This window comes from Jaculus jaculus, chromosome 15 (genome assembly GCF_020740685.1).
Source record: "Jaculus jaculus isolate mJacJac1 chromosome 15, mJacJac1.mat.Y.cur, whole genome shotgun sequence".
Taxonomy (NCBI): Eukaryota; Metazoa; Chordata; class Mammalia; order Rodentia; family Dipodidae; genus Jaculus; species Jaculus jaculus.
In genome coordinates, this window is record NC_059116.1 from 23,572,169 (window position 1) to 23,587,392 (window position 15,224).

The window sequence follows — 15,224 nt, forward strand, 5'->3', positions numbered from 1 at the left end:
TAGTTTGATACCCATTCACAGCTCACTACATTGGCAGTCTTGGCAGTCATCTTTTACATATGTTTGTTTGCTTGTTTGTTTTTGGTTTTTCGAAGTAGGGTCTCACTGTAGCTCAGGCTGACCTGAAATTCACTATGTAGTCTCAGGGTGGCCTCAAACTCACGGCGATCATCCTACCTTTGCCTCCCAAGTACTGAGATTAAAGGCGTGCGCCACCACGCCCAACCTCCTTACATTATTTATGGCTCTTACTACTACAACTTACATATTGGGTGCCATAGAAAACCAAAAATTGCTTGTTGTTCTAAGCTAGTGCTTTTTTATGTAGCTGAAGAAGGGAAACTGAATGACAGCTTGGAAGATATGTTTGATCGGACAACACATGAAGAATATGAATCCTGTCCAGCTGATGGTTTTCCCCAAGGAGTACAGGAAGAAGAATTGTGTGTGGCCACAAAGAAACCCAACAGTAAGGCTCTTTAATTATGGCTTTTCCATCACACTGAGTTCATTACATTAAGTTATCAAGGTAGTTAATAGAGTTGATAAGGTATACTAACCATTAGAGTTTCATGTTTTTATGTCAATTTCTTTTTCTGTTCCCTTTTTTAAGTTTCAAAACAAGTTCAAGCTAATAAAAGAATTTCAAAGAGCAGCTCAGAGAGTTGTCTTACAACTTGCACTCCCTACATAGGCATTTACAATTTTCATTCCTCCTTATGTAAGCATGTTGTATAACTGCAGTATTTATAACGGCTAAGAAAATAATCTTGGTTCCGTGGCATGAATTTCTTTAGAATATATACAGAAAGCTTGTAAAAAAAAAAAAAAAACTGAGAAACGTGTCTGGAGAGATGGCTTAGCAGTTAAGGTGCTTGCCTGCAAAACCTAAGGACCCATGTTCGATTCCCCAGTACCCATGTAAGCCAGATGCACAAGGTGGCACATGCTTCTAGATTTGTTTACAGTGGCTGGAGGCCCTGGCACACCCATTCTGTATCTTCCTCTTCCTATCTATCTGTCTGTCTGTCTCTCTCTCTCTCTCTCTCTCCCCCCCTTTTTCAAATAAGTAATTTTTTTGTTGTTGTTTTGTATTTCGAGGTAGGGTCTTACTCCAGCCCAGGCTGACCTGGAATTCACTATGGAGTCTCAAGGTGGCCTCGAACTCACGGCAATCCTTCTACCTCTGCCTCCCGAGTGCTGGGATTAAAGGCGTGCGCCACCACGCCCGGCTCAAATAGATAATTTTTTTTAAAAAACTAAAGATGTGAGAAACTTTAATTTTTCATTTAGCTAATTTAATCAATAATTGTAATAGAGTGGGATTAAGATTTGCAGAAAATTTAGGCTCATTGTTTGTAATTTTCTTATGAGAAGGAGAAAGAGCATGAATTGGTGTGCCAGGGCTTCTAGCCATTGCAGTCAAACTCCAGATGTGTGTGCCACTTTGTATGAATGTGTGACCTTGCATGCTTGTGTCATCTTGTGTATCTGGCTTACATGGGACCTGGAGAGTCAAACATGGGTCCTTAGGCTTTGCAGGCAAGCACCTTAACTGCTAAGCCATCTCTCCAGCCCTGTCTTAAACCAATTTAAATGGACATACATTCCACTATAATTGACTCTTCTTTTTTATACCTTGGTTATGCTCCATCAGGCTTTTGAAAATGTTTTATTTACTTGTTTCTAATTTATATTTTATTAATTTATATGAGAGCAAGAGAGAGAAAATGGGCACACCAAGGCTGTGGGGTCCCTGGATCCTTGGGGCTGCCATTTCCCAAAGGCGTCCAGGCAACCGTGGAGAGCAGGGTCTTGAGTGGCTGTGAGCGCAGTGGGAAAAATACCTGGGAGACAACCTCAGGGAATAGCTCAGTTTATTCAACAGGGAAATGGTTGGGTTTTTTTGTTGTTGTTGTTGTTTTCCAAGACAGGGTCTCACTCTGGTCCAGCTGACCTGGAATTCACTGTGTAATCTCAGAGTGGTTTCGAACTCTTGGCGAGCCTCTTAACCTCTGCCTCCCAAGTACTGGATTAAAGGCATGTGCCACCATGTCTGGCTGGAAATGGGTTTTTATAAGCAGTTAAGGGAGTGCATAGGAAGAGGGTCCTAAGGGGATTGGCGGTTCAAAGTTTGCTTGCCTAGGAATATTTATTTCAGCACTTAGGTAGAGTCAGGTGTTCTACATGGTGGGAAGACCTACAGTGTGAAGGCTGCTGGATGATACCATATAATGAGTTTCCTAGGCAACTGGCCTAAAGTCACAGGGCTATGAGCCAAGCCTCAATTCAGGTATACTGGGCTTGGAGAGGGAGTGGCCTCCTGTAGCCTAGCCCTTAGCTGTGCCTGGCAGCTCAGGCCTTATCCTAAAGGCTCCAGCCTATGCCTAGCAATGCCCACAACACAAAGCCTCTAACCACTGCAAATGAACTCCAGACACATGTGCCACCTTGTGCATCTGGCTTTTTACATGGATACTGGGGAATTGAACCTGGGTCCTTTGGCTTCCCAAGCAAATGCCTTAACTACTAAACCATCTCTCCAACCCCTGTTTATTTAAGAGAGAGAAAGAGGCAGATAGAGAAAAGATAGGTGCCCCAGGGCCTTCAGCCACTGCAAAAGAACTCCAAATGCATGTGCCACCTTATGTATCTGGCTTACATGGGTACTGGTGAATCGAACCTGGGTCCTTAGGCTTCGCACCCAAGTGCCTAACTTCTAAGACATCTCTCCAGCCCCATCAGGCTTTGAAAATGACAGTGATAGCAATCCTCCTTGAGTGATGACATTATTGGCATGAGCCACCGTGTCCATACTCAAATGAAAGTTTTAATACAAAATAAATAGGAGCTACTTACAATTGTGATTGTGGTATGCTTACCCATTGGGGTGCCATTTACCAAGTCTCCCTCACCCAGGAAGACATGCAAAGCAGGCCAGTATGGTTGAGCCCAGGAAGTACGGAGTCATTTTTCACCTCACTCTCATGCTCAGTCTATTAAGTAGGCAGTGCCATCTTCAAAGCTTCTTTTCTGTCACTTCCTCACTCCTCTGTGCCAGCCATCATCACCCCCGTCTACACCATGCTCTTACCTGTTCTCTTGCAGGCCTCCCAGCTGCTCTTTGTTTTCTTTTTGTGTGTATAGTGTGCATGTATGTGTGTTCACAAATGTTTGGGCGCACATGTGTGGAGGCCAAGGTCGACATCAAATATCTTCCTCCATTGCTCCAGTTTACTCCTTGGGGCAGTCCCTCATTGATACAGCTAGACTGGCTAGGCAAGGAGCCCCAGGGTTTTCTTATCTCTGCCTCCCAGCATTGGGATTATAGACACATGCCATAATGGCCAGCATCTTATGTAGTAGGTTCCAGAGAAGCAAACTCAATTTTTGCGAGACAAGCACTTTATTCACAGAGCACTTTCCCAGCCCCAGCAGCCCCCCCCCCCTCCTTTTTTGAGGTAGGGTATCACTTCAGCCCAGGCTGATCTGGAATTCACTATGTAGTCTCAGGGTGGCCTCAGACTCATGGCGATCCTCCAACCTCTGCCTCCCAAGTTTTGGTATTAAAGACGTGAACTACCACGCCCACTTCCAGTCGTTTTAAAAATCAGTTATATCTCCTCTGTAATCTGTTTTGTTCAGAATATCAAAGTGAGCTTAATTTTAAATACAAATTGTATTGCATTTTATTATTGGTTAGAAGCTCTTTAAATGAAGATTAAGAACTCAGAAAGCCAGCATTATTGGGCATCAGAGATTGAATACCATTTCACATACTGAAATGATTAAACTGATTAAAAAGACTGACAGAATCTTATTCTGGAAAGGGTGAGAAGTAGCTGGAAGTTCTATGTATGGAAAATGGGAGGATAGATATGTTACTATTACTTTCAGTGACTTCCTATTACACAAAGTGGAATTCAGACTGTCTTTTGGACTCCAAGGCCTGTCATCATTTGGTACCTACCTACCTCTAACCTCATCTCCATCGCTTCTCCCTGCGTTAAATCTCAGATGCACTGGCATTCTCTTAGTCCCTATAATACAACACACTTGTTCTAATCTCCAGATTTTGCCTGTAACATTCTCTACCACTTCCCATGGCTGACATCTCATTTATCAAATGGCGTCTGACATGAACGTCTACCTCCTTAGTTTATCTGCTTGCTTCATGTCAGTTTCCCTCACTCTAAATGTGTATTCTGTGAGGACTCTGTTCTGTAGTGCATATTCAGAACTTAGCAAATTGCCAGTAACTTTTTGTTCTTTGACTGTTTGAGTCTAGACATGTTGCAGTTCAAGGTCTGAGCTCCTGTTCTTCAATTTCATTGTCAGTTTTTTGATAAAATGCTTGAATCTTTTTATTTTGCTAGTCATAACATTATACAAATTAGCAGGACAGATCAGTGAAGTGTACTAAAGATATCTTTTGTTGTTTTTTTCCCCAAATAATAGTAACAGATACCTAGATAGTTCTTTTAAAATCTAAAATCTCTTGTGAGATATGGTTTTCAGCTGTATAGTAACTGAAGTGAGAAAGTCACCACCCTCCTCATTTTATAAGTGAAAAACAAAATTTAAATGGGTTGCCTCTGAAACACTTTAATATAGAGGAATTTTAGTATATGTCATATTTTTTTCCAAGTGAGCTAAATTCTTTGGCATGCTTGTTTTGTTTACAGCACATGGTGATAAGCAAGATAAACCCAAGCAGAAAGCATTTGTGGAGCCATATTTTAAAGACTGTGAGAGGTGAGTGAGTAATGTCAGTGATGTGATTGGAATTACCACAGAGGTGTCTTTGTCAAAGAAAATCTCTTAAGCTGATAATTGCTACTTTGATTAAATACAGTATTAATCAGGATACTGAGGCTTGTGCCATGAGTTTGAGGGCAACCGGCGTTACAGAACAAGACCCTATCTCAAAAAAAAAAAAAAAAAGATTATTTATTTTGCCGGGCACTCGGGAGGCAGAGGTAGGACGATTGCTGTGAGTTTGAGGCCACGCTGAGACTACATAGTAATTTCCAGGTCAGCCTGAGCTAGAGTGAAACCCTACCCCGAAAAACACATATATATAATTTTTTGATAATAAACTGAAAAAAAATCACAAATTTTACATGTAAGGACTATTTTTCCAAAACCACTCATTTTTAAACAGCAGTAATAGTTCCTATGCAGAAATATTATTACAAATACCATACTTTTAAATATTTTATTTTTACTTACTTATTTCACATAGAGAAAAAGGCAGATATAGAGAGAATGTGTGTACCAGGGCCACCAGCCACTGTAAATGAACACCATATGCATGCACTACCATGTGCATCTGGCTTACATGGGTACTAGGGAATTGAACCTGGGTTCTTAGGCTTTACAGGCAAGCACCTTAACTGCTAAGCCATCTCTCCAACCTCAAAATATCATATTTATCTTCTATTTTACTTTGAACTTTGGGAATTTTTTTATTTTTTTAAATTTATTTGAGAGAGAGAATGGGTACTCCAGGGCCTCTAGCCTCTGCAAATGAACTCCAGATGTATGTGCTTACACATGGGTCATGGGGACTCAAACTTGGGTCCTTTAGCTTTGTAGGCAAGCTTCTTAACCACTAAGCCATCTTTCTAGCCCTGTCTGTAGCTGCCGCCACAGTGCTGTAGTACAAACCACCCAAATATTAGTGGTTTAAACTGGCAGACATACTATGCCCCATAAGTCTCAGGGGCAGCATTCACCATTCCTCCTCTCTCTTCACCCCCTCTCTCCCTCTCTCTCTCTTTCTTTCAAAATAAATAAAATAAAAAAATAAAAATTAACATCAAAAATACCTCCCAATTAATAAATGCAGCAAATAAACTAATTTAACAGTCCTGTCAGAAAAAAAAAAAAGAAACAGTCCCGAAAAGGAAAAAAAATGCAAGAAGCCATTTAATATTTGAAAATTTCCTCAATATCCTGAGCTGTCAGGGGAATGCTAAAGCTGCTTTGAGATTTCGTTTCACCCTAGTTAGAATGGCTATTATTTAAAAAAAAAAAAATAATAAGACAACACATGCTACAAGGATATCCCCTTACACACTGCTGATGGAAATGTAAATTGATGCAGTCATTATGGAAATCAGTATCAAAAATCTAAAAATGAAAAAAAAAAATCTAAATCTAAAAATGGAGCTACCATATGACCCAGTTACACCCTTCCTGGGTGTATACCAAAGGACTAAGTCCAATCACAAAAATGCTTACAGTCATGTTTATTGCTGCTCTATTCACAACAGTTAAGTTATAAGACCAGCCTAGATGTCCATCAGAAACTGAATGGATAAAGAAACTATGGTGTATATATACATGGTGGAATTTTACTCAGTCGTGAAGAAAATGAAATCATGACATTTGCAGGAAAATAGATGGTACTGAAAAAATCATTATGCAAAGCTAAATAAGCCAGACTCATGAAGACAAGTACTGCTTGTTTTCTCTTATATGCAGAACCTAGATTTAAATGTGTGTGAGAGATAAGACTAGAAGCGGGACCATTATAAGGGGAAGAAGACATTTTAACGTAGGAGAGGACGGAAAAACAAGCCTACGACGTGAAAGCAGAAGGGGGCCGGCAAGAAGGGGGCCAGGGGAACAAAACAAATGTGGGAAGAGGGCATGAATACAAGTAAAGTGTGTATGAAGACGCTACAGTGAAACCCATTACTTTGTATGCTAACTTAAAAAATTAAGGGCTGGAGGGATGGCTAGCGGTTAAGACGTTTGCCTGCAAAGCCAAGGGACCTAGGTTCAATTCCCCAGGACCCACGTAAGCCAGATGCACAAAGTGGCACATGCGTCTAGAGTTCCTTTGCAATGGCTGGAGGCCCTGGTGTGCCCATTCTCTCTCTGTCCTGTCTGTCTCCTCTCTCTGTTTACAAATAAATAAATTTTTAAAACATTAATTTAAAAATACTTGGCATTTGGTAAGTATTGAAAAAGGGTTGTTTTCTTGATATTGTGAATAAGCAAATAAAATATCTCAAATTTAATGAATAAAATGGTAGATTATTTTTCTTTTGCGTTCTCAGCTTTTTTAAACCGAAGATTTTACAGTAGCAAATAGGTTAATTTTAACTTCAGTTAATTTTTCCCATAGGGAGACTAGCATACAAAATTTTCCTCATATTGAGGTAGTTCGGAAAAAAGAAGAGCGACGGAAATTGCTTGGACACACATGTAAGGAATGTGAAATTGTAAGTACTAATGTAAATACTTTTTAAAAAGTATATCTTTAGAGATCCTAAGTGCATGGTTTAAAAAGCACAAATAAAAGCCATATTTATACCCAGGACCCTGCTTGTGCCAGTAGTAACAAAAGGAATAAAGAGTATGTTGTCTATGACTATATAATAAATATAAAATAAATATTAAAAAGTTTAAAGAATATAAATCGATGAGAAATGCATGATAATGTAAACCCCATTTTCTCTTACTATAAGTGAATCTCAAGCCTAACTTTGTAGTACTAGTTTAAGACATTTATGCTGTTTGTCTTTTCCTGTAGTCATTTGCAAAGACTCCTATACATGTACTATTAGGGGAAACTTTGATAATTACAGAATCTTTTTACTATCAATTCCAAAAAATCAGATAGACCAAAAAAAAAAAAAAAAAAACACCTTTGAAACTAATCAGAACTGCTGTACAATCTTTTCCCAGGTATTTTCCTTGGTGATCAAAATGTAATGAGTATGTTTTGCTTCATCCTTAGAACAGTCAGATTTTCCTTTTGTACGTTGCCCTCTCAGATGCTGAAGTAGTCAGCTCTAGTGCCTAACTGTCCCATCACTAAGTGGTCCCAGGCACATCTGATATCTAAAGACGGCTGGGTTTTCTTTTTGTTTGTTTGGTTGGTTGGGGTTTCTTTTTGGTTTTATTTTTTGTTGTTATTGTTTTGTCAATTTTTTTTTTTTTTTGAGAAGGAGAGAGTGAGAAAATGGGCACACCAGGGCCTCCAGCTACTGCAAATGAACTCCAGATACAAGCTCCACCTTGTGCACCTGGCTTACCTGGGTCCTGGGAAGTCAAACCTGGGTCATTTGGCTTTGCAGGCAAGCGCCTTAAACCACTAAGCCATCTGCAGCCCAAGATGTGCTGTTTTTATTTTTTCGCCTTGCTGTCCACTAGCTGTCAGAGGCTTGTCTCCAGCATCTTACTTTCCCATTTCAGTTTCCCCTTTAACAAATGCGGGCTAGAAAATTTGATAACCAAGCACCCCAAAGCACACAGGAAAGTATGAATAGGTTATAGTGAGAAGCTCTTACACATTCACAGTGGGAATATAAATAAGGGTCATGTTTTGAAAAGCAATTTGGCAATACAAACAAAGCTACCTATCACCAGTTTTCATAACACATTGATGTGCCTTCTTTCTCAGTAATCATTTTCCATGCTGCCAGTCACTGAAAGCAATTGTTTCATTCCCTGGAGGGTTTCTAGTAGTTTAATGTGTGTTTGGGGGGGGGGGGGAGGTTGCTCTATGGTAAAAGAAGTAAAAGTACAGATCCTATATACTTAAATATCACCTGCATGCTCATAGCTTGTAACTTTATCTCATTGTCTATTCAAAACATAGAATATACATGCAGATACATGATTGTAATGTCAAATTGCACGTGTTCAAAAGCAAACACTATTTCTACAGGCAATTTCCCTACCTTACTGCTCTCCTAGTTTTTTGTTTTTTTTTTTTTTGTTTTCAACAAATGATCTTGTTAATCACAACGTACATTTTGCACATCAGAAGTGTATTTATGCAAATCTCACTGATTCTACTTTCAAAACTTGTCCCATTTCCCTGGAACAAGACACTGTTTTATCTGTCAGACAATTGAAGTATGCCTCTTACCTCCCCCCACTCTCAACCCCAGCACTATAATACACTTTAAAAAAAAAAAAAATTTGTGGGTTTTTTTTGTTTGTTTGTTTGTTTTGAGAGTGGCAGAGAGAGAGAGAATGAGCTCACCAGGGCCTCCAGCCACTGCAACCGAACTCCAGATGCATGCACCCCCTTGTGCATCAGGCTAACATGGGTCCTAGGGAAACAAGCCTCAAACCGGTGTCCTTAGGCTTCACAGGCAAATGCTTAACCACTAAGCCATCTCTCCAGCCCCTACACTTTACTTTTTACTTTTTAAAGCTTTTTAGGTTTTCAGCCAAGTTGAGCAGAAAAAGTTCTCCATCTCTCTTTATCTCTGTTTTCCTTTTCTTTCTGTACTTGTCTCTTATTACACTTTAAACAGTGATGGATGCTCTTCTGTTTTTTTTTCCTAGAGGTATTTGGAATAAGTCCTCTAACAAAACATTTCAGTGTCCTCCCAGCTTATTAAGAAACCAAATCCAGGGATGGGAGTAGCCTAGTGGTCGAGTGCTTGCCTGGCGCTCTAGAGACAGAGTTCGATCTGTAGCGTTTGAGTGTGGGCGGTGGTGGTCAAGCCTTTATCGGTGAAAGAAGTAGGGTGCTTTTTCACATTGTGATACAGACAGAGGAATGTTAAATATTAATTACTGACAATGAGTATTATTTCCTTAGAATGTTTAAGTTTTAAGTCACTTTCATTTCTGGTTTATAATCAGTAAAAAAGGGCATTTGGTTTACTATTCCTAACGGAAGAGGCTCACTAGTTTTTTTTTTTTTTAAATTTTTATTTATTTATTTATTTATTTGAGAGCCACAGACACAGAGAGAAAGACCGATAGAGGGAGAGAGAGAATGGGCGCACCAGGGCTTCCAGCCTCTGCAAACGAACTCCAGACGTGTGCGCCCCCTTATGCATCTGGCTAACGTGGGACCTGGGGAACAGAGCCTTGAACCGGGGTCCTTAGGCTTCACAGGCAAGCGCTTAACCCCTATACACTATAAATAATTTATTTATTTATTTATTTGAGAGCGACAGACAGAGAGAAAGATAAAGGGAGAGAGAGAGAAAGGGCGCGCCAGGGCTTCCAGCCTCTGCAAACGAACTCCAGACGCGTGCGCCCCCTTATGCATCTGGCTAACGTGGGACCTGGGGAACAGAGCCTCGAACCGGGGTCCTTAGGCTTCACAGGCAAGCGCTTAACCCCTATACACTATAAATAATTTTTTTATTTATTTATTTGAGAGCGACAGACAGAGAGAAAGACAGATAAAGGGAGAGAGAGAGAAAGGGCACGCCAGGGCTTCCAGCCTCTGCATACGAGCTCCAGACACGTGCGCCCCCTTATGCATCTGGCTAACGTGGGACCTGGGGAACAGAGCCTCGAACCGGGGTCCTTAAGCTTCACAGGCAAGCGCTTAACCGCTAAGCCATCTCTCCAGCCCGAGGCTCACTAGTTTTTATTGTTAGTATTACGCAGATCTGCCGGCAGAAGAGAGGGAACAGAAGCTGACTTCCTGTTCGCGACACCGGTTTCGCTACATTCCTCCCAACACACCAGAGAATTTCTGGGAAGTTGGTTTTCCTTCTACTCAGACTTGTATGGAAAGAGGTAAGAATATAGACTGACACATTCTAGAATTATTGTTTACCCTGTCCAGGCCCAAACTCAAACATCAGTATTTTCTCCCGGATTTCCTTTATCTTAATCTTAAAGTTTAAAATCTTAAAGACGCTACTTCTGTAACATAAAAATAAATTCTTACATGTGAAAGCCTTATTGTCACCTCTTTTGCTTAAGTTCACTTTAATGTGATTATGTTAGTCTTGCTTACTATTCAGATTTCAGAAAGTAGTTTGTCTTTCAGAGTAGCTTTTGGTTTTTTGAGGTAGGGTTTCATTTTAGTCCAGGCTGACCTGGAATCCACTATGTAGTCTCAGGGTGGCCTCGAACTCACGGTGATCCTTGTACCTCTGCCTCCCAAGTGCTGGGAATAAAGGCGTGCACCACCATGCCTGCCTAAAATTACTTTTAATAATATAAATAACTTTATAAAGTTAACAGTTACAGTACTAAAAGAATATGGGGTTTTGTATAGTATTGTACTTACTATTTATTTATTTTGGTTTTTCCAAGGTAGTGTCTTAACTGTGTAGTCCAGGCTGACCTGGAATTCTTTGTGTAATCTCAGGGTGGCCTAGAACTCACAGCAGTCCTCCTACCTCTGCCTCCTGAGTGCTGAGATTAAAGGTGTGCACTACCACACCAGGTAGATGTTGCATTTTAAAACCTCACTTATTTAAAATGCTAGATAAACCATGTCTGACTTGAAAAAAAGCAGTATTTGTTATTGTTGGCATTCAGCTAGCTCCTTCAGATTTTATGTTTATATACATACATATTATATTTAATATAATTTGAGAATATATACATCTGTAAAGCTATTTTAAAAAGTCACAAGTAGGGGTCTGGAAAGATAGCTTAGCAGTTAAAGTGCTTGCCTGCAAAACCAAAAGACCCAGGTTCAATTTCCCAGGACCCATGTAAGCCAGGTACACAAGGTGATGCATGCGTCTGGAGTTTGTAGAGGCTAGAGGCACACTCATTCTCTCTCACCTGCCCCTTTCTCTTTTTCTCTCTTTTCCCCTCTTTCCTTCTCTCAAATAAATAAATACAAATTTAAGAAAGGGTTACAAGTAGTCATCTTTGTTCTTCACTGTCACCAACAGCACAGCGCTAAAAAATACCATTTTAGGAAAATGGTATATTTTCCTAGCTATAAATAGAAAATATAGTAATGTTCCAACTATTTATAATTCCACTATTAAACCTGTGAAGTTCAGTTAATTTATCACCTTTGGGTCTTAGCACTATATTTTAAGTTATAAATCTCTAAAACTTTTACTGAGAAAGATACAATTATGAATAAATAGCAATACAGTTACCACCTAGACTCTGAGTTCAAACTCTCTCGTGCTGTTTTCCAGTGCTCCAAAGGTTTAGTTTTGTGACTGGCAGTTAGTGGTTGGGTGTTTCATCCTCAATTTTAGAGACGTTCCAGATATTTAACTAAAATGGCTTAACCAAAGAATATAAAATCATTGACATTGTATCTCTGCTCAGTCATCACGTAGAAGGAGAAAGCTACGTAGGGCCAGTGTTTGCACCACTAGTATGGACCAGTGTGACGACAGCATAGCCTTCCCCACCCCCACCCCAACCAGCCCTGAAAATTACGTGAGTCCAGATGCCTTGGAGAATCTGAATGGTATGAAAAAAAACAGAGGCATTTTGCAATGAAATAGCTACTACAAAAGGCACACGCCTTTAATCCCAGCACTTGGGAGGCAGAGTTAGGAGGATCATCATGAGTTTGAGACCACTCTGAGACTACATAGTGAATTCCAGGTCCAAAAAAAAAGGCTGGAAAGATGGCTTAGAGGTTCAGGCACTTGCCTGCAAAGCCAAAGGACTCTGGTTCAAGTCCCCAGAATTCACATAAGCCAGATGCACAAGGAGTCTCATCTGGAGTTCGTTTATAGTGGTTGGAGGCCCCTGATGCACCTTCTCTCTCTCTCTCTCTCTCTCTCTCTCTCTCTCTCTCTCTCTCTCTCTCTCTCTCTGTGTGTGTGTGTGTGTGGTGTGTGTGTGTGTGTGTGTGTGTGTCTCTCTCTCTCTCTCTTTTTCGAAGTAGGGTCTTACTCTGGTCCAGGCTGACCTGGAATTCACTATGGAGTCTCAGGGTGGCCTGGAACTCATGGTGATCCTCCTACCTCTGCCTCCCAAGTGCTGGGATTAAAGGCGTGCGCCACCACGCCTGTCATGTTATTTTCCTATTCTCTCTCTCTCCCTCCTCCCTGCTCTTTTCTCTCTCTCAAGTAAGTAAATAAATATACTTTAAAAACAACATAAAGCCAGGCGTGGTGGTGCACGCCTTTAATCCCAGCCCTCAGGAGGCAGAGGTAGGAGGATTGCTGTGAGTTCGAGGCCACCTTGAGACTCCATAGTGAATTCCAGGTCAGCCTGGGCTAGAGCGAGACCCTACCTTGAAAAACCAAAAATAAATAAAGAAATAAATACAAACAACATAAAAAGGTCTCTTTGGATAATCACTGGAATTTAGTCATAATAGAAGAGTTGGGGTTTAGCAGTTTGCCTCCACTTGTAAACCAGTGGGAGGCAGAACAGGGAAATGCCTGAGAACTCTGGTACTGGAATTAGATGGAGCTTAGGCAAAATTCTACTTTTTTAGCTGGGTGTGGTGGCACATCCCTTTAATCTCATTCTTGGCTGGCAGAGGTAGGAGGATCACCATGAGTTTAAGGCCACTCTGAGACTACATAGTGGATTCCAGGTAAGCCTGGACTAGAATGAAACCCTACCTCAAAAAAAAAAAAAAAAAAATTCTGGTTTTTTTTCCAGTTTTGTGAATTTGAGCAAGCTACTTGATTTTCCTGGGTCTCTACTAACTCATCTGTAAAATAGGTATAGTGGAAACTACTTGAAAGGAGTAAGTTACATGAAATAAGGTATATAAAGCATTTGATAAGTGTTTGCAGCTTTTTGTTAGCATAAATGAGAACACTGATACTAAGGAGTGAAATTCATTAGCATCACAAAGCTAAAAATCAGAAGACCCATAGAAACAGGAGACATCAAATATGACAAATATTTAATGGGTATATTCTTGGAATGCATTTGTTGTGTGTTGCCAGGGTTTCTTTTTCTTTCTTTCTTTCTTTTTTTTTTTCTTTTCTTTTCTCTTTTGAGGTAACGCCTTGCTGCAGTCCAGGCTGACCTGAAATTCACTATTTAGTCTCAGGATAGCCTTGAACTCACGGCAATCCTCCTACCTCTGCTTCCCGAGTGCTGGGATTAAAGGTGTGCGCCACCACACCTGGCTTTCTTTTCTTTTGAGAGAGAGAGAATTGGCACACCAGGTCTCAGCCACTCCACTCAAACTCCAGATGTTTGTGCCACATAGAGGGCATGTGTGACCTTGCGCTTACCTCACCTTTGTGCATCTGGCTTACGTGCAACCTGGAGAGTTGAACCTGGGTCCTTAGGCTTTGCAGGCAAGTGCCTTAACTGCTAAGCCATCTCTTCAGCCCTTGAGTTTGGTTTTGGTTGCTTTGTGAGCCTAGGTCTCATGGAGTCAAGGCTGTCCTTGAACTCCTGATCATCTAGCCATCCCAAGGTTTCTGGCCCTATGGCCAGCTGTTTTGAAAGAAGTGCATGTTGCAAATACAGCATTCTAAATGTACAACTTGTTTTTAAGGTTATATTAAGGAAGATCTTGATCTCTGTCCTCGTCCAAAACGGCGGCAGCCTTACAACGCAATGTTCTCTCCGAAAGTCAAAGAGCAGAAGACATAGATGAAGAAAAAGCAGGATAGAAGACAATTGTTTCTCCAGTTTAGTTATTTATAGTTCAAGTTGGTATTAAACATTGATTTTTTTGATCTTCTGTAAATTGATTTATAAACCAGTTTTCTATTAAAAATGTTTTTAAATGGTATTTACCAACTACACAACTGTTTAAAGTGTGGATGTGTTAATGTTGTATTTTCTTGGTTTTGCACCTTTGAATAATATGGTACTTCATTTTGCACTCTGTTTATTTACTGTGTGTGGTAATTACAATTTTGAAAATACAGTGGTAGTACTCTGATTTGTTCTTTACAGATCTTTCTTTTTATTCTATTTCTCCTGTGGTATTTTCATATAACAGTGCTTTCATGTTGTTATAGATTTTCATTTTCCTTTTCTTTACATCGTAGTATTGGTGTCTGACAGCTAAATCTTTGAAAACAAAGGCTAGGGGTTGGGAAGATGGCTCACCAGTTCAAGGTGCTTGCTTGCAAAGCCTGATGGCTTGGTTTCAATTCCCAACCCGTCCACATAAACCAGATGGAAAAAGTTATGTAAATGTCTGGTGTTTGCAGCAGCAAGAGGCGTGCATGTGCGCGCACGCACACACACATACACACATGTAAATAAGTAATTTTTAAAAATAAAAACAAAGGCCAAGGCTGGAGAGAGATAGATCAGTGGTTAAGTGCACTTCTTGTGCAAGCATGAGGGCCTGAGGGGGCCTAGAACTGCCTGAATTTGAAACTCCATAATCCTAAGCAAACATGTGGGCATGGATGGCCACACATGCTTCTGAACCCAAGCCTGCAAAGGGAAGCCCAGGCCAAGGGGTCGCCCTGCAGCATGAACAACAGCAAGCTTCTTCTGTTGCTCTCTCTCTCTTTAATCTGCAATGACCAGCACCATCTTTCAATGTAGCAGTGAAATAGATTTTTTTTTCTTTGAGAGAG

General features: G+C 40.5%; 1 protein-coding gene across 2 annotated transcripts in view; it reads left to right on the top strand.

Annotated features, from left to right (window-relative positions):
• Rbbp8 (RB binding protein 8, endonuclease) overlaps nt 1-14,557 on the top strand; it is a 99,867-nt gene extending 85,310 nt beyond the window's left edge. For both annotated transcript variants that reach the window (XM_045135148.1, XM_004654828.2), the window contains exons 15-19: nt 329-469; nt 4,686-4,755; nt 7,139-7,235; nt 10,371-10,512; nt 14,180-14,557. In XM_045135148.1, coding sequence (XP_044991083.1) covers nt 329-469; nt 4,686-4,755; nt 7,139-7,235; nt 10,371-10,512; nt 14,180-14,277 — 548 coding nt within the window. In that variant the 3' untranslated portion in view covers nt 14,278-14,557. The remainder of the gene's footprint in view (nt 1-328; nt 470-4,685; nt 4,756-7,138; nt 7,236-10,370; nt 10,513-14,179) is intronic.
• The last annotated feature ends 667 nt before the right edge of the window (nt 14,558-15,224 follow it).